Genomic DNA, 26,572 nt, shown 5'->3' with positions numbered 1-26,572 from the left:
TACTTCCTACCCTGTTTCTTTAAATATTCATGGGATTTTGCTCAAGATTTGGGCCAAGTACAAGAAGTAAGTTATGCTGGTGGTGAGAGATGCAGTGTTGAGAGTCTTGGTGTGGGGGAAGGAGGAAGGGGGAAAGAGAAAAGGTGATGCAGAGATGAAAAGGAGAGCGCTGGGGGAAAGTGGAGAGAAGCAGAGACAAGTGAGCACTGAACAAACTGCTGAGGTCTATGGGAGGATCAAACACAAACAGGAGGATTGCAGCAAAAAGAGGGACAGGAAAAGAGCCCAAGAATTAAATTGTGTGAGTAAGATAGGGTGGAGTGCACATGTGATGTTAAGTGAAATGGGCGTGATTGATGGGTGCCAGCATTAATTATTTAATTTATACCTTTCCTGGCAACCATGAGGTAAATCCACATCTCTTGCGTGGGGCACACCTGATAATAAGGAAAAACAGGCTGAGTGGCACCTGGGGAGGAGAAATGCTGTGAAAAAAGCATTTGCCCACCTTCTGAAGGGACAGGAGAAAGGGCAGAGGACAAGGCTGAGCAGGTGGTGCTGGGGGAGAGATCTGACAGACCACTTTTGTTTACTTCAAGTGTGGAGGAGCACTGGTGACTCCCTTGGTCCACTCTCACAGAGAAAGAATTGTCTTGGCAAATAATTGGGAGCGTGTGGAGTGAAGAGTAAGGGAAATTAATAATGGAGATAAAGGAACAGAATGCATCCAAAAGCACAATGGGAATGGGATCTGGGGGCAGTTGGGACACAGGTGAAAAGTCTTTAAAAAGTATGTGCAACAACCTATAACTGCTGTGTTCTCTACTGTATCTTTCGTAAATGCTGTTAAATTTCTGTTGTATTTTTTCTTAAAGGGAAGGAGTCTACTAAGATGAAGGCACGAGAAAATTTGACTACAATAGAAAGAATGGAATTTGGAAGCTGAAATAAGATGTGTTTGGATGAGACAGCTGAATGTGGATGCAGTCTTTGTTCTTTTTTCTTCCCTGAATACAGCAGGGAAAATGAAGTGCTGCTGTGATTAAATAACACTGCATCAGGGTGAGCCATTAGAATCCATTAGCTTGTTTGTATAAAGGCTCAAGCCTTTGTTCAAAATCCATTTGGGAGGAGAAAATATAGGATAAGGAAGGTAAATGAGCTATAATTAATGCACAAATTATAAGGTTTATCTTCCAGAGGATGGAGTCCCTGTTTTCTGCCAGTTGGTTCCTTGGCCTGACTGCATTTTACACTTGCATCCCTACCTCCCCTCCCCAGTTTTATGTAGGCTTGACTGAAATGTAGCACTTGACAAGGCTGGTGATAAGAGAATTCCTGGCAGTCCTTTTCTGCTTTTCAATGTTGGGAGCACAGAAAGCCAAACTTCAAAAAGGGTTTTGGCTGGAAAGTACAAGAAAGGCCTATTAGGATTCACTGGAAGGTTTGCATTGGGTATGCAAGTCAGCGGGACCCTCATGCAGGTGCTGCTGAATCTGGGGCTTTGTGATGCAGCAGTGAGCAATCCAGCTCTTATCTGGTGCTGCAGTCCTGATCCAGCCCACAGTCAGCATTCACCCCCTGAAATTTGGCCTCCTTTCCTTCTGCCTTACTGTACCTCATATGTGTCAGATTTCCTCTTAGTTAAGAGTTGGTCTCCTGGAGGGCACCAATCCAAATGAGTTCATGTCTGCACTGAACTATTTCCTTCTCAGAACAGTCATGAAACAACTTAGCAAGCAAATAGGGCAGGGAGAGCTGCTCAATGGATCCCTTTAATCGACAGAAATCTAGTTCTTAATGGAGCAATGTCTGTCAATCAGACCAAGTACAAAACACTCATCAAATTCTCTCCTTTCTCTTCCTCTTAACTTTTTAAAGCTGTTGCCTCCTTCCTTGCTGAATGAAGGTGAGAACAGGAGTGGGAGTGAGAATGAAAGTAAACTGCAGTTCTGGAAGCAAATTTTCAAAATGTCAGGAGTGATGAAATACTGAGCAGGTCAGTTTTTCTGTTGTTGTGCTCAGACCAGGTATTGGATTGCTAATCACAGTTTATATTTGTATTGGCTCAGCCTGCTCTAAGTAGTGTTTAAACAGCTCTGGCTGGATTCTGCTGAGGGGTGGCTGAGCAGCACCTTGTGGGCTTTGCACGCCAGCCTTTTCAAAAGATAAGGAGTTCATTTCCATTTGTCAATGAAAACATTTGTACCCTGTCTAATAACACCTGACTGAACCAGGTGAGCTGGGCTTATGTTGGTTTTGGGGTGTCAGTCATCACTTCAGGCTCTGTTCACATCTGTGGAGGTATGGAACAAATCTCTGTGACCTCAATTTTTGCTCAGTTTTCTGTGTTTTCATGTTACTGCCTTTATTAATATTTTTAAGTTGCCTTCAAGCCTAAAGACTTGAGACATGAGTTATGTGCTTCAGATGAATGCATACTGAGTTTTCTGTCAGAAATGCTTTGAGATAAACTTGACAATTTCAAATTCTGTAACTCAGAGAATTCCAATCAGTCTCCTAATTTCTAGGCTCCTTGATTTACCTCTGTGTGTTCAACCTGTGTCATTTCCAGTGTTTCCTGCTAAGCTCTCCATCTAAATGAATCCATCTTTCCTGCCTTGTCATATGTTTTTGTTCCCTCTGTCCCCTCATCTCTCTCATCTCTTGGTGGACACTGTACTTGGCTCTCCAGTAGACATCAAGGTTTTCTGAGAAAGTTACAAAAAATTTACAAAATCACTTCTATCAGAGCCTGATTTCAGACTGTTTCAAACAGGGGAGTAAATGGAGGAAAAATGCTGAGCTGCCAAACAAGCTGTAAACTTTGTCATTTTGGAGTTGGCTTTTCTACTGCCACTGCTATTGTAATTTTTTTAAACAAAACTGCTCTGGGTAGAATTGGAGAGAGTTTCTGCAGGGATTAGAAATAATCCCCAGACATTCCCTGTTAGATTTTTAAGACCATGCCTGCAGCTTAGTATTTGCTGTGACTGTATTTTTGTGTCCTTTTCCCCTCTTCCTCCATCCCTCTGGATAAATTTTGGCTGAATTCTGTAAAGATGATTCATTTGTGTTTCCTCATTTGTCTTAAATGTGTCATGTTTTTCCTCACCACTCCTGTCACTGATACTCCCCCTCTTCCAGAAAAGCCAATGTCTTATGACAGCCCAAATTTTGCCTTTTTTTTGGGGACATCACATCCACACTGCTGGTAGGTCATCCAGAATGCCTATGTGTGATGAGTATTTGAAAGTCCTGCTGAAAGGAAGTCACAAGTTTTAAGAACACAGACCTTTCATTGGTACAACAAATTTGAGTTGTGACTTCAGAAAACATCATCCTTCAAGCCACTTCTTCTCTGTCTTCTTACCTGTAGGATCATTCTGCTTCTTAATATTCTGTGCTCTTGCTTTTCCTGCTATCCTGCACCATTAGACTGTGGTAGGGCTGGAAATAGTGGTGTGGTTTATGCTCAGTCTATAGAACTGCTTGGCTAAGTGGGGAGGCTCTCACCTGTCTTTAGCAGATCAGACCTGAAAGCTCACCTGTGTGCCTGCTATTACAGCAAAATTTTACTGAGCTTTGAATTATTCTTCAGCAATATTGAAGAAAACAGAAGCATGTTTATGTCCCTAGAGACCCCTTGTGCTTTTCTTCTTTTCCAAAATCTGCATAACAGTTTGCATTTCTTATCATCCCATATTCAAACATATACAAATTCTTTTTGAGAAACAAATGGGGGGAGGAGCAGTGGATGGGAAGAAATCCCCACTACAGATGTTACAAAATCTTGCCAGGGTAGGAAACACTAGGCTGAGATGAACTAAAAAAAGAACCCTCACTTTGGTGGATATCTTATTTAGTCACAGTGGGAAGCGGGAGAAATTTTTTAAAGATAAAAACCCCAAGGAAATAGTCTCATTTTCCTTTCCTTTCAATCTTTATAGTATGTAAGAAAACAGACTTCTGCTTTAGATTTAGGTTTGGCTGCTGCCCAAGAGACCTAAAAGTTTCATCATCTTGTTACTTCTTGTCCACTTTGTTTATGAGAACATAAATGCCAGAGAGGCCAAGTGAATTGTTTTTCTTAGGCCTGTCCTGCATGACTTGGATCCAGTGCCAGCAACAATGATGCTTAGCAGAAGATAATGGTGAGTATCCCCATCAGGAAAGCTGAAAGCTTTGTGTTTCAGCTTTGTGATACCTGGAAACTGGATGACTTTCAAGAGAGGTGAGCTTTGTTTGTGCCCTTCAGTTTTCAGAGAGGCTCCTTGTTGGAACTAGTCTGGGAATTTGTTCTTAGAGCTGTCATCTCTTCTCCATAAAAATACAATCTGGATTGTTCTACTGTATGCTCAAGGAACAGCTGGACCTCCCCAGGGCTCCATTGGCTCTCCAGCCCCTCAGAGAAAGAACAAACACTTCTGGTAGCTCCTGAGAGCCTTTAATCTTTAGAAGCTGCTTCTAGACCTCAGTGGTTGGTGACAAGCAGCAAAATTATCTTCCAGGAATTTCTCTTTTTTTTTTTTTTTAACCTTCACTGGCAAAGAGCTCTACAACAAATAAATCCTGTGCTGTATGAACATCCAGCATCCAGTCATCCAGTGCTCCAAGAATGAAAAGATTGTCAGAAAGCTGCCTTCTCCCTAGATGCAGTTTAAGTGAACACTGGGAATATTTTCCATGTCTTTTTGGACTGAACCATCCCCAGGGGGTGTTGCTGGTACGGCCATCAGTGATACAACTTAAACCTGATGCCCTGGTGACCTTTTAGTAACAAAGAATGTCAGGAAAAATTGAAGGTTTATAGGTAGTCAGTGGTTATCTATGCAGTGAACAGGGTTTTTCTTTCCTCTATGAAGTGTATCTTCATGTCAGCAGTTCTTATTCAATGCTGATTATCCATTTATTCTTCTCCAGCTTTCTAATTTTTAATTCCTGTGCTTTCTTCCTCACAGGAAAGCATGATGAACCATTTTAGCTATAAGTGGAATAATATTAAATGTGAAAAAATTGGGTTCAGAGCCATCAGAAAGTGAATGCCACAGTAGGGGCATTATGGAGGGGTTGTCTTTGGACCTCTAATTTAAGCATCTCAAAACTTTTCAAGAATATTCATTTTTTGATTTAAGTTTGGAACTGACATCCTTCAATTTGCTACACTGAAATAGCATTTGCTTATGCCATAATTTGTTATATTTCCCAGCTCTCCTCTGAGGCTGAGCCATCCTGTGTGATGGAGTTGCAGCTGCCTGCTGGAGAGTGAAGTGAAATATGTGCCTGTGTCTTGGGAGGAGGGACTGGCACAGACACAATGCACTGAATCTCAGATGATGATGCCTGGTCCCTTATTCCACTTCCCAGGCAGTTCCAGCACATGTGAGGGTCCTTTTGTGCTTGCTTGTGCTTTTTCCACACTCCAAGTGTGCTTTAGGGGAGAACATGGACCTCCTGCTCTGTGTGGGTGGTTAAGAGTGTGACATCCTTTCCCAGATTTATTTTTGCTTGTTTCCAGCTGGTTCATACTGGATTTTCCCTCTTTGAGGATGTTTGTTGCATGTAGCTGGTGTTTAATGCTGGAGAGACCTGACTCATTCTATCAGGGTAATTGATACTGACCTAATTACACAGATGAGTTTTGCACTGGAATTTTTAATGGCACTTAATAATTATAAGAGTTCTTCATTCCCTGTGTCTGATTCAGTCCTTTGCCTCGTGTGGTTTCAAAGAGCAAGGGCATTGGATGGAATTATTTCCCTCTTTATTTTGTGTTGGGTAACTTTCCGAGCCTCCTGCCTGGGGAAGCAAGGGGAGCTGCTGCTGTTTAACCTCTCCATGGAGAAAGCTGTGCTTGAATCCAGTGGCACTCTGTTGTCCCTCATCCAAACAGGATATGGATGAACTCTGATCTCTGTAGGAGATTGCCAAGGTCAGATGAGGATAGGGAGACTCTCAGCACAGCTCTGCCCAGGAAACCCTTAAGCCACATTTGCTGAATGGGAACCCTCCTAGACAAGATCCATCTTGTTCCATCCTGTGGATGGTGCCTGTCTGGAGAGGAGGCTCCTACACAATCCAGGAGAGTCACTCCACACCTTCCTAACTGGTGAATGTGCAGGGCTGTGTCCCAGAGCACTGCAGCAAGGAGAAGCCCAGGTGCTAATCATCTCTCCCAGTTTCCAGCCCCAGCAGCTGTGCCCTTCCCCAGCACTCCAGCCAGGCAGGAATGCTGCCAAGCCCAACCTCACGTGGAGCAGCTGAAGTGGTAAATGATGCCCTTCACCTGCCTGTATCTGGTGCACCGAAATATTTTAGAGGCTTTTTTCCCTCTTCTGTCTGCATCTTGTCCGTGATTTCAAGTGAAGCACAGTGGTTTTGAAAAGGCCATGGATAGTTTATTTCCAGATGTGTGTTTACACCTTGCATATCTCTGGGGGCTAAACAGATGCCAGATCACCCGTGTGGGTGTAGTTCTGTGAGAGTGAGCAGATAAACATGGTGCTGCAGAGGTGATGTTATTGTTTCTATCCCCAGAAGGGAGATCTGTGAAAGGAAAGGGCACAAACTGCAGAAGAAAACAACCAGCCTTTCATTTAGTCTCCTGGCATCTGCTTGAATAAACTGGTGCTGCTTTAACATTACATTAAGCATCCCTCCCACCTACTTTTTAAATTCCTCTCAAGTTTCTTTTATTTTGATCTATTCTGAATATCCCAGGGTCTGGAATTTGTCTTTTATAATGATATATGACTCGGCATGATGCCAGCCTCAGCTCCAGGGAATCTTTGTTCATGCTGAGATCTGAAAATCTTTATAAACATACACTTGGAGGAAAAATAGTTTGGTATTCAAGAAGCAGAATAAAGAGTTAGAAGAGCTCCAAGTGCTCTTAGCAGCTGTGTCATATCTTACTGGGCTGACATAGAGTAAATCCACAGCCCATCCATTTTTTCAATATGCACACAGTTTGGGTTTCCTCATCCCTAAAGGATGGAGGGGAACTGCAAAAGGTGCAGAAGGAGACCACAGGGACCCACACATAGCAGCTTCAGTCTGTGTGAGGTGTGAGTCTTGGATTTGGGAAGGAATGACTGAGGAAAGGCCTGAGAGGGGGCTACAGAATCAAGAATAGCCTGGAAAAGCAAATGAGGGTCTTCAACAGGAGTGGGCCAGAAGCACAGGAAAAACTTATGGGTTCTTTTACACGCAGGCACTGGATACCAAACTAAACCTCCCCTGACTCCGCTTCATACCTTTTCCCCAAGTCCTGTTGATAAATAACATAGAGAATAGAAATTTTCAGTTCCTGTGACATTGCTGGACAGAGCCTAAAGACTAACTAGCAAAAAAGATGGAAGAATGTAAAGGCATGCACTCAGGATAATAAATGTACCTGGAAATGTATATGTGCAGAAACAGATAATGAGGTCTGTAGTGGGTTTCTGGCAAGTTATGTAACAAGAAGCAACAGTGCCCAAAGAAAAAGCTGAAGGAAAGATCACCTGTAATATTGAAGGATTCAGTGAGTACAACCACCAGAGACACCTTTAAATGACTCTCCAGGACCATAAAAGGGCTTCCAGTAGGAGATTGATGCATGCAAATTAGTTCTAGGAAAAGTGATGTTTATGTATTAGCTAGGAGGCACATTGTAATGAATATGTATGATTATAATGAAGTAAAAACCCTGCTGCAAAGTCTCACTGCACACCTCAGATGGAAGGAGATCTTCTCCTATGTGTTCCATGCTGTTAAAGAATGCCAGCTTTGTAATGCTTCAAGTTGTGTTGGAAAGTTTATTTTCTGGCCGATTATGGGATCACTGGCCTGGGGAGTGCTGCCCCCAGGGAGGATCCACTGAGGTCTCCCCTCAGTCTTCTCTTGTCCAGCCTGATCAGACCAAGTGAACTCAGCTGCTCCTCACACAGCTTCTCCTCCAGACCCTTCACCACCCTGGCATCCTCCAGCAGAGTCCAACAGACCTCCCCAGCTTGCACTCCCTTCATGTCACGGACAGGTTTTCATTTGGATCAGTGAGGAAGGTTAAGCTGGGCTCCTCTGTGGTCATTCAGCACAAACCCAGCTGGGGATGAGCCACCAGCAAGAGCCTGGGGAGGCCAGCAAGGGCCTGGCAGAGAAACCAGCCTGGGAAGGTTGGGATTGGAGAGGTTTGAGTGATATAAAGTCTGTCTTTTGCTAGAGGGTTTTACAGAGTGGCTGGAAGCAAGGGAGGGCATTGAAAGCTGTTTGAGGTACCTTGGCTTCTCTGTGCTGAGGTTTTTTTGACTGTCCCTAAACCCTCCCCTTCTAACCAATGGTGCTGGCATGTCAGTAGAGCTTAAGATTTGAGACTGCAACTCTTCTATATAAAATTCCTGTCTTCTGATTTTACTCTATTAGGCCAAAATGCTGCATAGACAATCCTATTTACAGGCATGAGGCAGCTGCTTTTCATTAGGATCATTTGCCATAAGCCCAGCTGCCAAATTATTTCTGCATTTAAAGGATGACTGTCTCAGCCCCTGTGCTCCATGGCCAGCAGGCTGCCAGGTGGCAGCAGGTCAACCATTTCCATCCAAATCAGGGCTGGAGACCTCAAAGCCTTGTACAAATCAGCCCAGCTGGGCACAAATGCCCCAACCAGGAGAGTTTTTGATGGGGGCTGGTGGCTGAGAGCCACCAGGCAGCCTCACCAGGAGATATTAAGGTCCTGTTCCACTGCAAGCAGATGTATTTGTTGAAAATCCCTATCATTGTGTTGCTGGATGAGCTGGGCCCTGCAGAATTATCTATGGCATGAGATCCTCCCTGGCTCAGCATGGGTCGCACTCCCCTGGGGTGACCAAGTTAATATTTTACAAATCCCCTTTCCAAGCACACCTCTTACTACCTTTTTAAAAATTTGATGTTGCTTTTCAGAGCCATTAAAGGTTGCAATGCTTGCTCAGTCTATTTTTTTTTTCTTAACCAACAATTATTCTGGCTTGCTCCAGGTGGGATTTTTCTTTCTGGCTGGTGAGTTGCTGTGGCTGCTGGCAGTTGTTCAGCTGATGCAATCTGTTGCTCAGCTGGTTTTTGTTCCTTCCCAGCCCAGCCAGCCAGGACAGAGGGGAAGTGTCACACACCCGACACGGGCCAGCTTTTTGGCCTGACTGCTGTTTTTAACATCTGGATTCCTTCATGTGGAGTCATTAACAGAAGTAAAAGAGAATTCAAGCTGAAGGGGGAGGAAGTTCCCCTTCGATAGCTCAATGTTAGGGAATATTCACATTTGTGGCACAGTCACTGGAACGCCCTGCTGGGGGAATTGGATGTGCTTCTGATTCTCTCTCCAAGAGCTGATGCTGAGGGTGATGGCAGCTGCCAGCATGGGCCCAGTCATCCTCCCTGCAGGCACGCACGGAGCAGCTGGGATTTAGACCTTTCAGGCTGAGCTCATGTCTGCTTTGAAATCAGGCAGGGCTTCGCCACTGGCTTTGTTGTACAGCCCCAGTACATGCAAATGTTTCTGAGCACCCATTCCCCACGGGGTTTTCATCAAAATACCTGACTTTTGCCGGAAGCTGGAGGCACCACAGCTCATGTCTGGGTGATTTTGAAGGGTGTGCTGCCAGGCACAATCTTTGGGAGTCATTTGCTCCCTGCACAGAGCAGGAAGAAGAATCCATCTCTTTTATTGCCTTTGGTCCCCCAGCGGCTTTGCGGCATGGGCTTACAGAGCAGCGCCTCCTGCAGCCTTTCAGAGCTGGGATTTGTCCTCATTTTTATGATTTCTTGGATTTTCAACATTTGCCTTCACTTCTGCTCTGTGTGAGAGTCTTTAGCAAGAGCAGGAAGTGGAAGCTATCGTCATGCTCCAGAACCACACGTAATCAACAGCACTGGAGGAAAAACTGGTGCCGTTCTCACTTTGAACTTCTACTGTTTCTTAAACCACTTCCTGGCTGCAGTATCATCTTGAAAGCACCAGTTTCTTTGGTTTTGATTCCCCCCACCCTTTTCACACTCCAGCAATCCCTGCTGCCTTCCTCCAGCACATTCCAGTTTGGTGGGTGCCCAGTGAAGCCATCAGCAGCATGTTGGAATTGAAACCTTTTCCCAGGCAGGGTGTTGCAAGGGCTACAGTACAGGCAGGCTCCTGGAGCATGTGGTGAGCCTCCTCACTGTGGGAAGCCAAAGGAGAGGGGAGGGAGGGTTTATCAGCCCAAATAAGGCAAATTTGAGTGCCCCTGCTCTGGCTCAGTGACTCTGCCTGCCTGCACATGGAGCAGTGAGCATCCCAGCAGAACTTACCAGCAGCAGCCTCCAGTCACAGCCTCCAGCTTGGGCACACACCTGGCCAAGGTTTGGGATCCCAAACAAATCCCAGCAATGGGATCTCACACCCACCTCCCCGGAGAGCCTCTGCTGAGGGGAGGAGGGTGGTGTTACCCCAGGGAGCTTGTCTGACCCAGGGCTGTGCGGGTCCATCCAGGGCCTTTGGAAAATCCCTCCTCTAGGGCCTCTTGGCACGTTTGCCGTGACACCAGGCAGGTTCCCAGCCCCACTGGAGCTGTGCCGGGTCACTCTCAGTCCCTTTGCAGACCCAGCCACGCTGGCCTGGAACAGGGACAGCCCGAGGCAAAGAGCAGCTTGCACTGCTGTCCTGTGTCAGCATCAGGGCAGGATCCGTGCCACCCCTTGGCACCCCATTCCTGAGCAGGCAGGGAGTAAATCCCATCAGTCTGGCCACAGCCTTTGTGACATTTATTTTTAATTAGGATTCCCCTCCCTCTCCCCCAGCTGTGCAATAATGAACCAGCACGGAGAGGAACTGCGAAGTGTCGTGGCCGCCTCCCACGCAGGAGAGCGGCGGTGGCGGGCGGGGTGGCCCCGGTGACAAGCCGCGTTCCTCAGCCCCAGGCATCGCAGTCATCCCGAAAGTGAGGGGCGGTGCTGGCCCGTCCCTTGTCCCTCTCCTGTGCATGGGCCACCACCCTCCCTAGGCCAGGACAGGCTGCCTTGGGGCAGGAGGTGCAATAGGACGATATTTTTTTGCCGGGCTGGGAAAGTCCCTAAGGTGGCACGGGGTTTTTCCACGGCGGTGCCAGCACAGAGACACAGGGCGATGTCTCCCTTGCCCCGAGGCGGTGGGAGCCAGCATAGCAGCGAGCCGCGTGGGAAATGCTGGGTTTTGTTGCCTATGAAATGTGGTCGCCACAGAGGGAATGGTCGGACTGTTAGAATGGGTTAGGCTTTTTGGTTTTGTTTTGGTTTTGGTTGCTTTGCGAGGGGAAACAGCTGCGTGCAGATGTGCACCAGAGAGGATGGACCCACCTGAGCAGGGTGAGCTGCCTGGGCAGGAGGGCGGCCCCTTCGGATGGGGATTGGGATGGAAAATTCCTCCGGCACCACGGCCGTCACCCCGGGCCACCCTGAGCAGGTCCCCGGTGCTGCCGATGGAGCCGAAAGCAGCAATTAGCAGCAGAATAACAAGCCCGGCTGCCTCCCCGGGGGCTCGTTGCTCCCCAGAGGTTCAATCAGCCCTCGCTCGCATAGAGGAGGGAGGATAACGCCACTCTCCCCCGGCTGCATCACTCTCATTTCCAGTCCTTACCAGCAGAGCAGCACTGCAGGATCACGGCAAAAGTAGAAGATGCTGGAGCTCCGCGCTGTCCCGCTGGTTCGGAGGTGATTTTCCACCGCGGCTGCTGGGAAACACAGCCCCGTGGGGGTTTTGTGCCCAGCCAGCGTGGGGGCGAAGATGTGAGTCACGATCCCACTGCCTGTAAAACTGCTTTGGTCTCCCCGTTTCGGCCAGCCATTATTGATTATTTTTAGCTGTAAAAGGGGGCAGGGAGGAATGAGCTGGGACAACAGAGGATTTGTTAGTTTTGCAGCTGACTGTTGAGAGATTAACAGGCAAACCCCAAGCACTTCGGTATTGTGTGCTCTTTATTATTAATATAAATCAGTTTTGCAGTGCTTTGCAGGACACAAAGCTGCCTGCTGCCTGGCTTTCCTCCCACCAGCAGCAGGGTGTGAGGGCCAGAGGCTGGGGCATCCCTGCTGCAGGGTTTGTGTTCTGGATTTTCCTCCTGCTGCAGAAAGTGGTGGATGTTCCAGGAATGGGATGAGCCTGCCCGTGCCCGACTGAATGCCAGCCCTCCCACATCCTCTGGAGTGGGTCCTGCCAAGCCAGCCCTGGCTTTGGAATCTCCTGGTGTTGAAGAGATGGCCATCAGCCCTCTTGCCTGCCACTGTCCCTCTGGTCTGGGGCAGAAGGGCCATGTCTGCCCCTGCCAGGACAGAGCAGAGGGCCTGACTCCCTGCCTGGGGTGACGGCTGCTCTGTCCCTCTCATCATGAGCCACCTCACCAAACCCATCTCACTGAGTTCCATCTTCTTTTTTGGGTGCAAGCAGCTTTTCCTGGTCACTCTGAGTGGCTGCTCTGAGTCCTTATGTTGAAGGACCAATAAAAGTCACCCTGCAAGGAAAAAAAGAAAAAGAAGAGGATGTTTTCCCTGCCTTGCTATTGAGCCAAAGTGGCAAAGAAAGTTGTCAGGGAGATGCTCTGTCTGGCAGCAGGATGCACCTGATGAACTTTGCTCTGTGGGATAATCCCATTAAGAAAAGAATTCCTGTCAACATCTAAGGATGCCCTCATGGGCTAAACAAGATATTACTGCTTGGGTGTTGAACTTGGACTTCTTGGTGAGGTTTATTTTATTTTGTTTGAGAAATACTATTTTTCAGATAGATTTCTCCCAGGTGCAGTAGGAGCTGACTGTGAGTGTTGCTGCAATCAGTTTTGCTTCTCTGAGGAGCAGGAGCATCCTTCAAGGTGAAGTGGGAGGTCAGAAGTGGGTCAGGACCAGCAGCTCTTGTTTGTGGATGTACCAGTGGGTCTAACTTCTCTCTCTGAGGTTAAATAATAGCGCCTGAGGACGACCAGGTCAGGGAAGAAACAGGTGCCTTGAAAGCCTAGAGAAAAATCACTACTAATCTTTTTACAAATCTTGCACAGTACAGTCTGTGCTATTAGTCTATAACAATCCCACAAAACACAGAGTTTAAGCTACATATCAGTTATATTGAGTACTAGAGTGCATCATCAACACAGCAAAACACTCACCATGCTAAAGCTGAGCGTGATGGCGTCACCCATGTAAAATATCCCTGAGCACAGTCCAGAGGATTAGCAGCTGAATCAAGGGTGATCAAGGAAAGCCAGCTCCCTGTTTAAGGAAAACCTCAGCTCTGGAGAAATCTCTTGCCTTTAATTGTATTTGAGAGTGAAATTGCACTTGGGACCCAACAGATCTAAAATCAATCTGGCTGAGTAGCGACACAAAGAAATGGGACTTAAACTGATGCATATCTCTGGTCACTGAATACAGGGATCTTGTTCTACATAATGTACATATAAATAATAGAGCAGCCCCTGCAAGCAGAGCCCTCCCAGCTCACTCTGGAGGGTTGGAGATGAGCACCCTGCATCTGTCCCTGGAATTCCACTGGACACATTGCTAAGCTCTAAAGAACACAGCTTTTGAAACCTATTTAAAAAATCAACAGTGATGTTACCATTTTCCCTAAAAAATAATCTCCTCTTTGATAAAAAAATGTTTGTTTTGCAAATGGTTTTTAGCTGTCACCCTTTGTTTTGGACCCTAGTTATTTCTATTTAGTGAGGTGATGAGTGAAATCTTTATTTCACATCCTACTTTAGCTCTTCCCACTTGCTTTTGGCGCATGAGAGAGTTATGAATGTTAGCCCAGTGTGATTTTCACTTTCTCTTTATTCAGCCATGCAATCACTAGAGGGAGGCAGATGGTAAATTTATCTATCCTAAGCTCTCAGACAATCTGTGGTGCTTTATAAATGACAGCAGAACAGTTCTAATAAGGAGCTCCTGGTATATCATGCTGCCTAGGGGGGAGATTTGAACACTTGCTGAAATCAGCTTAATTTTGTTGACTGTCCATGCTGGCAGGCCCCTCAGCAGCTGTGGAGCTGCTTGGCTCCTGAAGGTCATGCTGGGTCCCTCAGCTCATCCTGGGGTGATTCAACTCCTTCCTGAGAAACCAGGGGTGCAGGAGCTGGTAGAAAGGCTGTGACATTCCATTTGGGGATTTTGGCCCCATGGTGCAGAATTTGTGCAACTTGGCCCAGGCCAGTGTGGACGTGCCTACGAGATCCCCAAGAGATGCTCCCGGGCCAGGTGACCCCAATATAAGTAAGAATCAGCAACTGCTGAACATGAAGATTTAGTCAAAAGGGCCAAACATCCTAATGGGTATTTTAAATTTTCTATGGAGATTGGCTGAAAATAAAGATTTGCTACCAAACAAACAAACCACATTAAGATTCCTCATTCAAATTCTTACATATCAGCACAAAAAAAATAAACTTGGCCTTAGCATTGATTTCACCATCTCTACCACCTGTTAAGCTTAATCTAAGCAAATGGTCCTCTTCGCCTCATGAACCAGAAGATCCCTTAAGGACCTCCCTGCTTTGCAGCAGGGTTCCCTTCCAGGGTTTACATCCTGGTAGCACAACAGTGTTCAGTGCTCAGGAGGGCAGACCTCACCTACTGGAATTTACACCACCTGGACACACATGAGTCTATGGCCTGTGGATAGTGTCTACTTAAACTTTATTAAAGCCTTTGATTCCATTTCCCAGAGCATTCCCCTGAAGGAACTGGCTACTCCTGGTATGGACAGGTATACTCTTTGCCAGGTAAAATCTACATGGCTGGGCCCAAAAGAGGGGTGGAGTCACTGTGGAATATCCTGACTTACAAGGGACTTACAAGGATCATCAAAGTCCGTCTCCTGGCCCTCCACAGAGCAGCCCCAAGAATTCCACCAAGTGCCTGTGAGTGTTGTCCAAACACATCTTGAACTCCATCAGCTCGGTGCTGAGACCACAGCCCTGGAGAGCCTGTTCCAACACCCAGCCACCCCCTGGGTAAAGAACCTCTTCTTGATATCCAACCTAAACCTCCCCTGACACAGCTTCAGGCCATTCCCTCAGGTCCTGTCACCAGAAAAGAGAGATCAGTGCCTGCCCCTCCTCTTCCCCTCATGAGGATGTTGAATACCCCGCTGAGGTTTTCCCTCAGTCTCCTCCATGCTGAACAGACCAAGTGACCTCACCCACTCCTCACACAGCTTCCCCTCCAGACCCTTCACCTTCCTGTGGCCTCCCTTGGGCACTCTCTAACAGCTTTATATCTGTTTTGTATCATGGCACCCAGAGCTGCCCCAGCACTCGAGGTGGGGCTGCCCCAGAGCAGAGCAGAGCAGGACAATCTTTGCTTTATGGCCCCATTTGTGAGGTGACCATCCTCATCCTGTACCAGGCTGATGTTATTTCTGCACTGGTTTTTGATATTAATGTATTTTTAAAGCCCTGTTTTTATGGTCTCCCACAGCTCTGGGCATCTTCAGCTCCAGCTGAGCTTTAGCCACATGCATTTTCTCTCTGCAGTGGTGAACAGCACCTCTGTATTCCTCCCTTGTCACCTGAGCTTGCTTCCACTGGGCAGACACCTTCCTTTTGTTGCCATACTTCCAGAAGAAGATCCCTGCTCAGCCAAGCCAGCTTTTTATCTTGTCTGCTTGACTTCTGACATTTGGAAATTGCCTCTTTCTGTGTGTGCCCTTAGGAGGTGATATGCTTAAAAAGTGGCCAGCACTGATGGACACCAGTACCTGTAAAACCATTTTCCCAGGGAACCTTACCCTCTGCTTCCCTGAGCAGCCTGAAGTCATGTCCTGGGTTGAAGTTTTGCTGGCACTTTTCCTCCCTGTCAACAGAGATTTTTAAACCCCATGGTTTTGTGATCACTGTGGCCAAGACAGCCACCAATGCCCCTTTCACTCATGAGACCCTCTCTGTGAGAAAGAGCAAATCAAGGAGGGCATCTCAGTCAGCTCTCATAGTACCTGTACCATCATCCAGGAGTTTTAGGAATTTTCTGAAGCTGTTTGTGCCAGCTGTGCAGTGTTCCCAGCCAACATCTGGCAAGCTGAAGTCCCCCATAAGGACAAAGGCTCCATACCTGGAGGGATTTCAGTCCTGTAGATGTGGGGCCCAGGGGCATGACTCTGTTGGGCCAGAGTGTTTGGTTAATGGTTGGACTCCATCCTCTCAGAGTGATTTTCCAAGATTCTCTTTCTGTGGTAAGTGGGAAAGGGGTTTTGCAGGTCTGGCCACACCTGGACAGCAGGAGGGGGCTTGGGGTCACTTTGAACATGTGTAGGTATGGAGAGATGGCTGTGGAGGAAAAGGTTTGTCCTGCTGCAAGAGTTACAGGCTCTCACTGGCCTTTTGGTCATTGGGACCGCAATGGGGAGCATGGAAAAGTTTAAAAATTGTGAGCTGGGAAGCAGTTGCTTGCTCCAATACAACTGAAAACCCAGGCAGCTGGGACAGTCTGATGAACTGCTTGATTTGACCCCCAAAAACCCCTTGGGGGTGTTTGTCCCTGGACATCCATCATCCTATCAGGCTACGATGAGCAGGAAGGGAAAAAAAAAAAAAGTTTTTTTATTTTGCTAAATGACGATTGACATTTTAAAAGCAATCTTGTCAAAGCTTCATGTCAAACAGCCTAATTGCCTAATCTGTGTGGCTCCTAATGACAAGTTAGACTCTTACAGCTGAAAGAATTTTAAGCATCTCATAATTTATACATCATCACCTGGGCTATTTGCTTTCCATGCTTCAGTAAATGTAGATAAGGAGGGAAATTCGAGGCAATTTCACCTGTTTCACTCAGTCCTGTCTCAGGATAGTGCAGCCCTGGGGGAAATCACAGCCTTCAGCTGAAGCTGGTTAAAATGTTGTGATGAAAACACTCACTTTTACATTAGGACTCTTTTTCCCCACTCTTTCTTTTGTTAGACAACAAACAACTTGGGCTCTGCTTCTGTGTCACACTGGGCTATCAGCACCACTTTAATTTCAGGTCAGAATATTATGTGTTATAAATGGAAAAGTGTTTTTACCCAAATACCCAGCACAGAAACAACACTTGGGCAGCAAACTGAAAAGCCAAGTCTGTCCCTAACAAGCTATAGCTGGCCTCATTTCATTGATTAGCTAATTGCTATTAGCTAATTGCTGGCACTGGTGAAGCAGGCAGGGCCCTATATGAGTGGGTGGGCTGCCAGGCCAGTTGTGGCGATGTGGTTTGGGGAGGGTCTGGGAAGAGTGGTGACCCCACGTTTGCTCTGCCTGAGTGATTATTCTGGGGAGGGACAGGGAGGCTTTTTGTACGTTTTGTTGGTTTTTTGTTTGTTTGGGGTTCTTTTTTGGTCTTGTTTAATGTTGTGCCCCTGGTAAAACCTTGCCATGAGGCCTTTGTCCTCCCCATTTATTCTGGCCCTGCTCTTGATGCCCTGGGTGCTGGGGCCAGCCCCTGCTGGGCAGGGTCCTGGGGTGATGCTGGGGCCCTGCTGTGATGCTGCTGGTGCTGCTGCAGGGGTGAGTGAGGGGACCTGGGGACTTGACTCCCTGTAGGAAGCTCCTCTCTTGGGTGTGGTGGCCTGCCTGCTTGCAAATCCTTCTCCCTTCTGCATGGCCCTGAGGGATTAAAGCCTGCCTGGCTTTGCTTGTTGTGTTTTGGGGCTGGATTTTTTATTGGCTGTGATCCAACAGCACAAATCAGGCAGTGCTTCTGGATGTAGGGAGGGGAGAAGGTTTATAATCACATGGAATAAATTATGTGACCTTGGGAGTCAGTCCAGGTGCAGGCAAAACTCCAATCCACCAGGCTTGGTTTGGTTCTCCCTTCCCACTGGTGTTGGCATTTTTCTGAGTAGTGTCATAAACATTGGGAATTGGCATTTCAGCCTGCAATTGGACTCTTTCTTTTTTTTGTAGTCAAGGGGATCCTCTCAGGAATACTGGAGAGTGAAACCAGGTAAGAATTAGTTCTCAGATCAGGGTCTGTGGTGGTTTTTTTGGGTTTGGTGGTGGTTTTTTTTTTTTGTTTGGTTGGGTTTTTTCCCCCCTCTGGAATTTGTTGGGTACTTCAAGGCACCAATAAGTAGTGTGGAAAATCAGGAATGACAATCTAGCTGTGGGGTGGTGTGGAGAGGGAGTGGGATGTGGTTGATCAGTACTGAGTGCTGGGCTTAGGAAAAATCTGTGCTGATGTGGGAGATAGCCTGTGCCACTGTCCTGTGGCTGCCACAGAGCAAGTCCTGCAGGCAGGAGCAAAGCAGCAATTAAAACAAGTGGCCAAAGTTCAAGTGTGCTCCTGTAGGGCAAACCTGTCCTGAACTTGCCACTCTTCTGGCTTTGAGGAAAGTGGTTTTGGAAAACACTGCTTTTCCCTGCCTAAGGAAAGCTGCTTTCCACCTTGAGTGCTGTGGGGAGATACTAATGTTGGGGCTCTAATGGCTTCTGGCTTGGCTGAGCCCTCCAAACCCAAGAGATTGAAAATGCCTCCAGGAGAGCTTTGTCTCCCAGCTCTGCAGGTGTATAAACAACAAACCTGGCCCACAGGCTGAAACCAAACATAGCAGGGCTCTCTTTGCTTTTGGAACTCTCCCAGCTGGGGCAGCTCCCTGAGCCTTCAGCCTTGCTCCCTAAACAGCCTGACCCTGTGGAGGAGAAGCTGCCTCCTGGGACAAGTGGCACCCACTGTGTGCCTGTCCTGGGACCTCTGTGCTGCTGCATGGCTGTGGGGGGCTAAAAGCATGAGTGTGCCCTGCTCTGGGGCTGTAGCAGTGGGGGCTCTCCATGGAGCGGGAGGTGGTGGTGGCCAGGGCTTCTCCAGCTTTCCAAGGGTTTACTCCCATGTTTTCCCACTGATGGCTTTCTGTGCTGGTTGGCAAAGAGGAGCAGGAGGTGCCAAAATGGGGGGAAGAGGGATCCTGAAGATAATTTCTGGAGATAAAGATGGTAAATATTTATTTGGAAGTGGAAATGGGGAAAAACTTGATTGTTGCTTCTTGTCTTCCAGAGCTGGAATCTCCTTGGTTGTTGGCCTATGTGCCTATAAGAAGTTGCCACAGAGTGCTGAAGGACAAATACGGAGAGTTTTCTCCTCCAGCATTCCATGTTGATTTCCCTGTAAGCTTTTGGTGCAACTGGACAATCTGGGCAGGCTCCAGGAAGCACATCATAATTTATATCCAGGGATTCATCGCTAAGGATACTTGCAACAAAAATGAGGACAAAATTCTGTTTGAAGGCGTCTCCTCCCTGGTGGAGAGCAGTGTTGTTTATGCCTGCTGGAAAAAGGAGATGCATGTTTTTGCCACTTTTGCTCAGGCTGTCCATGTTGTGCTGCTGAAGAGGTACTTGCCAAACCAGAGAGGTGCACAATTTAAAGGGAAGTACTACATCTTCCAAGAGCAGCAAGGTGCCTCTGCCTCCAGAGATGATGTGATTTCTGGAACTTCTGCTTCCAAACTGCTGAAGAAAGGTGGTGTTTTCCAGTCTGGCTGGGTTGAAAACATTCCAGAGGCACTGGGCTTTGCAGCCACACGCGGCAGCAGCACCGTGCCAAGCAGCGAGCGGATGCAGGGAACAGGGATCACTCTGGGCACCACGGCTGTGGGAAGTCCTACAGAGCTTATCCCATGTGAACGTGCAAGGACACAGGCTCTGGAAACAAAAGCTCCTTGTGGGCTGGGCTCTGAGCTGCTGGAGGCTCCAGGCATAGGAGCACCTGAGGGAATAATCCCCACTGCAGCACAGGACACCTGGAGGCAGAATCTCCCTGTGAGTGAGTACACTGCTGGGAGTTCTGCTCCTATGCACAACATGCTTTTGGAAACTCCTTTGCTTGGTGCCTTCCAGGGAGCAGACCCTTCTTGGCAGCCAGCAGGTGCAAGTCTGGAGAGCAGCCAGCCTGTCCTGAGCCCTACCCTGAGGCCAAAAGGTCTGGGCCATGTGCAGTTTACCATTAAACCAACAGGCACGGGTGACCTGGACTTGTCTGCACACTCTGAGCCTCTGTCCCCTGGCACAGGAAAAGGCCAGGAGGGCACAGGTGCCCCCAGGGAGAGCACAGCCAGCCTGGAGAAGGATGGAAGCCATGCCCTGCTGAGTGTCCCAGATGATGGCCTTGCCAAGGGCCTGATGCCCAGCCTGAGGAGCCCCTCTGATGTGGTTACCAGGGACCACTTGCAGCTGCTTCCTGAGAGAAGCCAAAGCAGTTTGGGGCTTTTGTCCAAGCCTAAACCTGAGCTAGGCACAACTGGCCTCCATCACACCAAGCTCGTGGATATTTTCCCACTGGGAAGTTTTGAGGGAGCTTCCAGGAGGAGAACAGCGTTCCATCCCACAGCACCAGGGCTGGCTGAACCTGCTTTGGCAACAGGGCTGGAGCATCCTCTCACACCTGTGCCTGCCCTGGGGACAGAAAGCATCCCTGTGCTGCTGACCTCCTCCACAGCGCCTGTCCCTGCAGACTTTGGCTCTCTGGATTTAGTCCCTGAAGCACCTCTCCCTCCACAAGTGGAGTCTCTGTCCATGGGGGCTGCTCCAGCAGCTGCTCTGGACTGGGATCCTGGCAGTCTCAGGCAAAGGGACATCTTCCCAGCTAGCCCAGCAGGAGAGATGGTCTCCCCTTCACCACCTTGCCATCCATCAGTAGCCTCTGAACTGGGCACAGATGGGTCCTCCAGATACCTTAGCCCTGGGATGCAAAAGCTGCTGCTGGGACAGGCAGGTGGCCAGAGAGGTGAAAGCACAGCCTCTGTGGTCTTGATGGCCAGGAATCCCTCCCCAGTCTTTGTCACTGTCCCAGGGCCTGGTGTGAGGCTTGCTCAGCCTGAGGGCCATGTCAGCAGAGGCTCTGGGGTGACACCAGCTTCCCTGTCTGACACCAGAGAGGTGCACGAGGTGCCTGTGCAGCATCAGGAGAGTGCTGCTAGTGACAAACCAGCTTCTGTCTCCAGCTTTGGGATGTTTAAAATTCAGGGAGCCACAGAAGCTGTGCAAGTGGGTGCAGGACAGAGAACAACTGCCTCCTTCAGCACCACTCCTGCACACCCTGCTCTGCCTGCAGCTCCGTGGGGAGAAACACTGCCAAGAGACCAAAAGCCTTGGGAGCCCTCTGGTGTAGCCAGGAACACCCAGGTGCCAGAAGGACAGCAAGGGAAACACGCTGGTAGGTGTTCCAGCACGTTGTGTCTTGGCACAAACCAAAAGTACTTGGTGGGAGCAAGGACAAGGCTGTGCCTTTCACCTGCAGTCTCCATCTGGCAATCCTAACCTGCTGTCTGGGGAAAACTGGGCTGGGGTGACCCTGGCTGGACACCAGGTGCCCTCCAAATCTGCTTCTCAGCAGGACAGGGGAGAGAAAATGTGATTAAAGGCTTGTGAGTTGAGATAAGGGCAGGGAGAGATCACTGACAGTCTACCATCATGGGCAAAACAGACTTAGGGAAATCAGTTTAATTTAATACCAATCAAATCAGTGTAGGATAATGAGAAATCAACCTAAATCTTAAAACCAGTTTCCCTTCAGCCCTCCATTCTTCCCAGACTCAACTTCAGTCCTGGTTTCTCTACCTTCTCCCCTGCCTATGGGAAGGGCAGGGGAACGGGACCTACAGCCAGTTCATCACCCCTTGTCTCAGGCACTCCTTCCTTCTCAGGGGAGGACTCCTCGCTGGCCTGTGCAGTGCTGGGCCCACCTTGGAGCTGGCTGGCACTGGCCCTGCTTCATGCAGCCTCTCACAGGGGCTTAGCTCCAGCTGAAGTGTGGCTATGTGGCTCCCGGGGCTGGAACTACAGAAATCCTGTAGCAGGAGAGGGTCTGAAATGCTGCCTCTCCCGTGGCAGTTTGTGTAATATAAACTGTAATGTGTGACAATTTGTGAATATGATAACCTTTGCATGTTTCTTTTCTGTGTTCCAGATGTGTCAGAGCTGGGCCCTCCCTGGGTAACCGAGTACTTTCCCATCAGGAGCTGCCACCTCATCTTCCGGGGTGGGTCGGGCCTGTTTTACCTCCCGCTGCACGCTGACATCAAACCCAACATCTGGTGCAACTGGACCATCTGGGCAGGCCCCCAGAAGCACATTGTCATCTATGTCCAAGGGTTCCAGGGCAGCCATGGCTGTGGCCACAACCAGGACAAGATCATCTTCCAGGGGGTCTCGTCCAGTGTGGAAACCAAAGTGGTGTTTGCCTGCCACAACCGAGGCACTCTGATCTTTGCTGCACAAGCCACTGAGGTCCAGGTGTTGTTTCTGTCAGGCAGTGGCTTCAGAAGCCATGAATACAGGTATTTTAGAGGCCAGTATTATGTATTCAGAGATTCTGAAACTGTGGGTCTGTCAAGCGATGCCACAGCAGCTCCCCAGGAGACCTCTAAAAAAGAGAGCGGGAGGACAGTGGTGACCAAAGGTTTATTGTTCATGCCGACAGCTCCTCCAGGCCCACCAGCTGCACCTGCAGGTGGCAGGATCCAGCCTGACATTGTGAGCTCAAAAGAAGAGAGCCAGCATTCTCCTGATCTCATGGAAGATGGTCAGTCCGGTGCTAACCGGAGTGAGCATGGCCAGGATGAAATTAGGCTGGAAAGGAACCCTAAGGATGGTGGCAGCAAGGGCAGAGAAACTGAAGATGACATGTTGGTGGAGCCAGCTCCAGCTGGGCAAGACACTGGGGGTAAAGCTGAGCCACCTGCCCTGGAACTGGCCAAGGGGGACACCGAGCCAGGGACTGCTCTGGTCACCATGGTCCCATGTCTCCCAGCTGGCTCCCCTTGCTCACATCTGCCCAGCAGCAGTGTAGGTGTCTCTGACACATCACCTGCCCTGGGTCAGGCCAGTGGCAGCCCCTCAGAAGTGGCAGCTGCTGTACATGTCACACAGACACCAGAGCTGGCAGAGCCACCACTGAACACCAGCACAGAACCACCTCTCTACCCCTCTCCTGGTGTGACTGCTGCTGATGTGGTGTCTCTGGGAGGAAGGACTGAAGAGCTCTTTGGTAAGGCCATTTTTTGGTTATTACTGGCTGAACTGCCCCCTGACAATGTGCAATATCCACCTCCAGTGATGCAGCACTCTCTGAGGAGGTTTTATTTGTAGACATGGCTGTTACCTTCAGCTGGGCCACGTGGTGCCACTCTTGACTCCTATATCCAGGGAGGGAGGGACTTGAGAAGATATTGGATTATCAGATCTAACATGAGCATATATGGGATTATTATAATAGGGACAGGCTGGTTTCTAATCCAAGTGTTTTGAGTTATCCATGAAGGAGCTGGCCTCTCTGCTATGACTTTACCCCCAAAGCAGACTGGGAGTGCTCACCTTGGTTTTAAACAGCCCTGTCTTGCACCGATTCCTCTGTAGCCTGTCACAGTGCTCCCAGGCATGATCACTGAGTCTGAGCTCCAGAAGCTGGAGAAAGGTTAGAAAAATAATTTTTCTCTTAAGAAAGTTTAGGAGTTGATGCTAGATCACTTGCACAGGCTACTGATATGCTTTAATTTCTACTAATTTCTATTAATTTCTACTAATATTTAGCTACTGATGTTTTAATTTCTGCCTGAAAGCAGAACATGTTTTTAAATGGAATTTCCTCACATCCAAACTGTTCTTGCCCCTCTGTTGTAGATTTTATTCAGATTTTCTGCATTTGCTGGCATATAATGCCCAAGCTGTTTTGCTCCACTGGGATCCAAGGCAGCTCTAGTGGCTTCACAGGGATAAGAGTTTGTCTGCTTCCAGAAATGGAAATGAGGGTTACTGGGGTGATTTCTTTCTAAAGAGCACTTTCCACTGTAGAGGAGAAGAGATTGTCTTCAGAGCCTGATAGCTAATTTCAGTATAAAGAATAGAGGCATGAGCTGGGACATGGCATTCTCTTTGCAAAGTGACCCAGACCCAACGCACTTTCCCTCCCCATCACTGGTACATCAGTGATAGAAACCTGATGCTTTCCCTTGCTTTGGCAGATCTGATGTCATCTGTGGAGAATGACACAGGACTGCAATCCCAGCACCATCCTGGAGGTGAGCCATGCAGAATTAAACCTGCCTTAAAACACTGCCCTAAGCTCAGGGAGCTGCCTGAGGCTGTGCTGGACATCACCTGATCGTTGCATTTAGAAAGCAGTGGGAGCTGTTTCTCAGTAATGACCACTCTGAAGATGCTATTTTTTAAGATGTCACTGCAATCCCACAGTTGTGCTTTGGCCAATTTGTGTGTCTCCCCTGGAGAAACCTGAGTTCAGGTGCTAACCCTGACATATATGCTGGCTTGTTGGAGTCCAAGCATTACTTGTTTGCTATCTAAATAAGGTTTTTCTAAGATCAATGAGGGTGAATGAACCTCAATTCCTCCAGTGTATTTCAATGGATGTCCCATGACTACCAGGATCAGAAATGTGCAGAAATCCTGCTCCTCAGACCAGGGAGAGAAGGAAAACCCTCTTATGGTAGAGCAACTAAACAATATAAATGCAGGGTTTGTATGGCCCAGCAAGCCACAGAAACATCTTGCACAAAGGAGTCAATACAGAAGGAACCCAAGCTCCAAACAGGGGAAATAGTGATGAACAAATAGGTTTTAAACAGCCAACTGGCAAATCTGTGCCAGTCTGGATTCCAAGAGAAAAAGGCTTGTAGACCCCATCCATAATTATGACAATCCCTTTGGGATACAGAAGGGTTAAAGGCATGTGAGTGTGATGGGATATGTTGCTTTGTGTCAGTTTTTCACTGAGAGATCAATTCTAGTATTCATCAACAAGCATTAACTAAGGTTTGTGTTCACCTGTTATTCAACAACTTGTCCTACCTGATGCACATCCCCTGGAAATACCCCTGTGGCACTGAGCTGCACAAGCATGGTGCTGTTCTGGTGTTGATGTTTAAGGACTGACTCATCTGGGGAGCCTGTTTGTATTATGTGCATTAGAACATGCCAGGATCCTTGTGTCTTCTGGCAGATGTGCTGTTTGAAGTCACTGTTGAAATCAAAGCCAAGGACTGGATTCCTCATGGTGGAAACGAGTTCCAAAGGGGTCTTCTTGAATCTCTGAAGAATCACGTAAGTGTGAGCATGGGGAGGTGGGGAAGAACAGATGGGATGTCCCAGATTTTCACGTAGAAGAGACCATTTTGTGCTTTTGTGTTTGGGGAAGATGACCTAGAGCTAAGCTGGTATTCTTCTAAAGAAAGGGCTCAGAGCAGTGAGCTATGGGGCATCCTCTGCATCCCAGGGGGTTTGTGAAGGGGGAGAGAGATGGGGTGCTACAGTGGGAAAATAAACTGCTGTCATACTCCTGCTGGTTGAACATCAAATCAGCACTGGTCACTCTGTTCCTTTGCAGATCCAGAAGAACCTGAAGCTTTCTGCCAATAAAGTCAGTGAAATAAAGTTAAAAGATATCAAAAGGTAGGGTTAATGCTGTGCTGCTGCCTTGGCAGCTGACTGCTGTAATCTGCAATATTTCTTGGATTAGCAGTGTCTTGGCTTCTCACTCTCCTTCCCTCTAACTTGTCCTGAAATTAGGAAAAAAAAAATGTTTTCTAGAGGAAAGATGGTGAAAATTGATGTTTAGTATTATCTGGGACCTATATAGGTCTAAGATGTATTTAAACTTTGGAGGAAAAGGAGGATAATCTCACCTGCCACAGTGCCTGCTGGAGAAAGCTGTGAGCAGAGGCTGTTCTGGGACTGCAGATTGCTACTACAATTCATTTTACTCAAATATCTGGTCATTTCAGCCTAGCTCCGGATGAGGAGCCATTCTTGGGCTTTCCTTTATCCAAGTGCAAAGCAGCCTCTTGGCACAGATCATCTTTGCAAGAGCCTGCAGTACCACGATCCCATGCCAAGGACTGAAGGTCTAAATGGGCTGTCAGAGCTGGGCCTGCAGTGATATTTTTTTCCTCCTGCCTCTCCCCTGCCCACAGGACAAGAGATGCCAACCTGCTGCTCACCTTCTGGCTGCACCTGGAGCCAGAGGAGAGGAACGTGTCTCTGCTCCTGCACAATCACCTGGAGTTGCTGCTTGGCTCCTCAGTGGGCGTGGAGAAGCTGCAGCTGGTTTCACTGTTCGTCGAAGGTGGGTGCTTCACTTTTTAATTTTTTTTTCTGGAGATAAACCCTTTAATGCCAAGCCTGACTTGACCTGGGACTTGACTATTCCCCATTATAGATGTGAACGAGTGCCAGGCTGGGCTTGGCCTCTGTGGGGAGGGGGCAGAGTGCTTCAATGGCGTGGGCACCTACCTGTGCCGCTGCAAGAAGGACTACGAGGATCATTCTCCCAGCGAGTCCGGCACGCTCTGCATCCGCTCTCCCCGAGCAGGTAGAGGATGGAGCTGGGGCTCTGCTCCCTCTCACGGGCTGGTGCTTTCCTGGCTGAGTGTGGGAGGTCCTTGGAGTGAGTGAGCACACCAGGGCAGGGGGCTCTCTCCTAGCCAGCGGTCCTGCACCTTGGCTGATGTGTGCTGCGAGTGGTGGCTTTAGGTGTCCCTGCCAGGTGTGGCAGGCTTGTGGAATGCCTTTGCAAGGCAGTTCCCATCTGGGAATAGAACCTCTCCATGAGCTTTAGGCTCCCTTCCCCCAGTCTGCTGTTTTCT

The 26,572-nt window shown here is 48.3% G+C and overlaps 1 protein-coding gene across 6 annotated transcripts in view; it reads left to right on the top strand.

Moving 5' to 3' along the window:
• LOC110474866 (uncharacterized) overlaps positions 1-26,572 on the top strand; it is a 41,582-nt gene that overhangs the window by 2,237 nt on the left and 12,773 nt on the right. For 2 of the 6 annotated variants that reach the window (XM_085577236.1, XM_085577231.1), the window contains exons 2-10: positions 876-17,486; positions 17,886-17,925; positions 18,973-21,129; positions 21,883-22,962; positions 23,936-23,992; positions 24,931-25,031; positions 25,315-25,379; positions 25,901-26,052; positions 26,146-26,298. In XM_085577236.1, the coding sequence (XP_085433362.1) occupies positions 17,355-17,486; positions 17,886-17,925; positions 18,973-21,129; positions 21,883-22,962; positions 23,936-23,992; positions 24,931-25,031; positions 25,315-25,379; positions 25,901-26,052; positions 26,146-26,298 (3,937 nt within the window). In that variant the 5' untranslated portion in view covers positions 876-17,354. The remainder of the gene's footprint in view (positions 1-875; positions 17,487-17,885; positions 17,926-18,972; positions 21,130-21,882; positions 22,963-23,935; positions 23,993-24,930; positions 25,032-25,314; positions 25,380-25,900; positions 26,053-26,145; positions 26,299-26,572) is intronic. The other 4 variants (XM_085577235.1, XM_085577232.1, XM_085577234.1 and 1 more) reach the window with 4 other exon arrangements.

Source organism: Lonchura striata, chromosome 3 (assembly GCF_050655825.1).
Source record: "Lonchura striata isolate lonStrDom1 chromosome 3, ASM5065582v1, whole genome shotgun sequence".
NCBI classification, from domain to species: domain Eukaryota; kingdom Metazoa; phylum Chordata; class Aves; order Passeriformes; family Estrildidae; genus Lonchura; species Lonchura striata.
The sequence above is the reverse complement of the archived record's forward strand: the minus strand, read 5'-3'. Positions and strand labels throughout refer to the sequence as shown.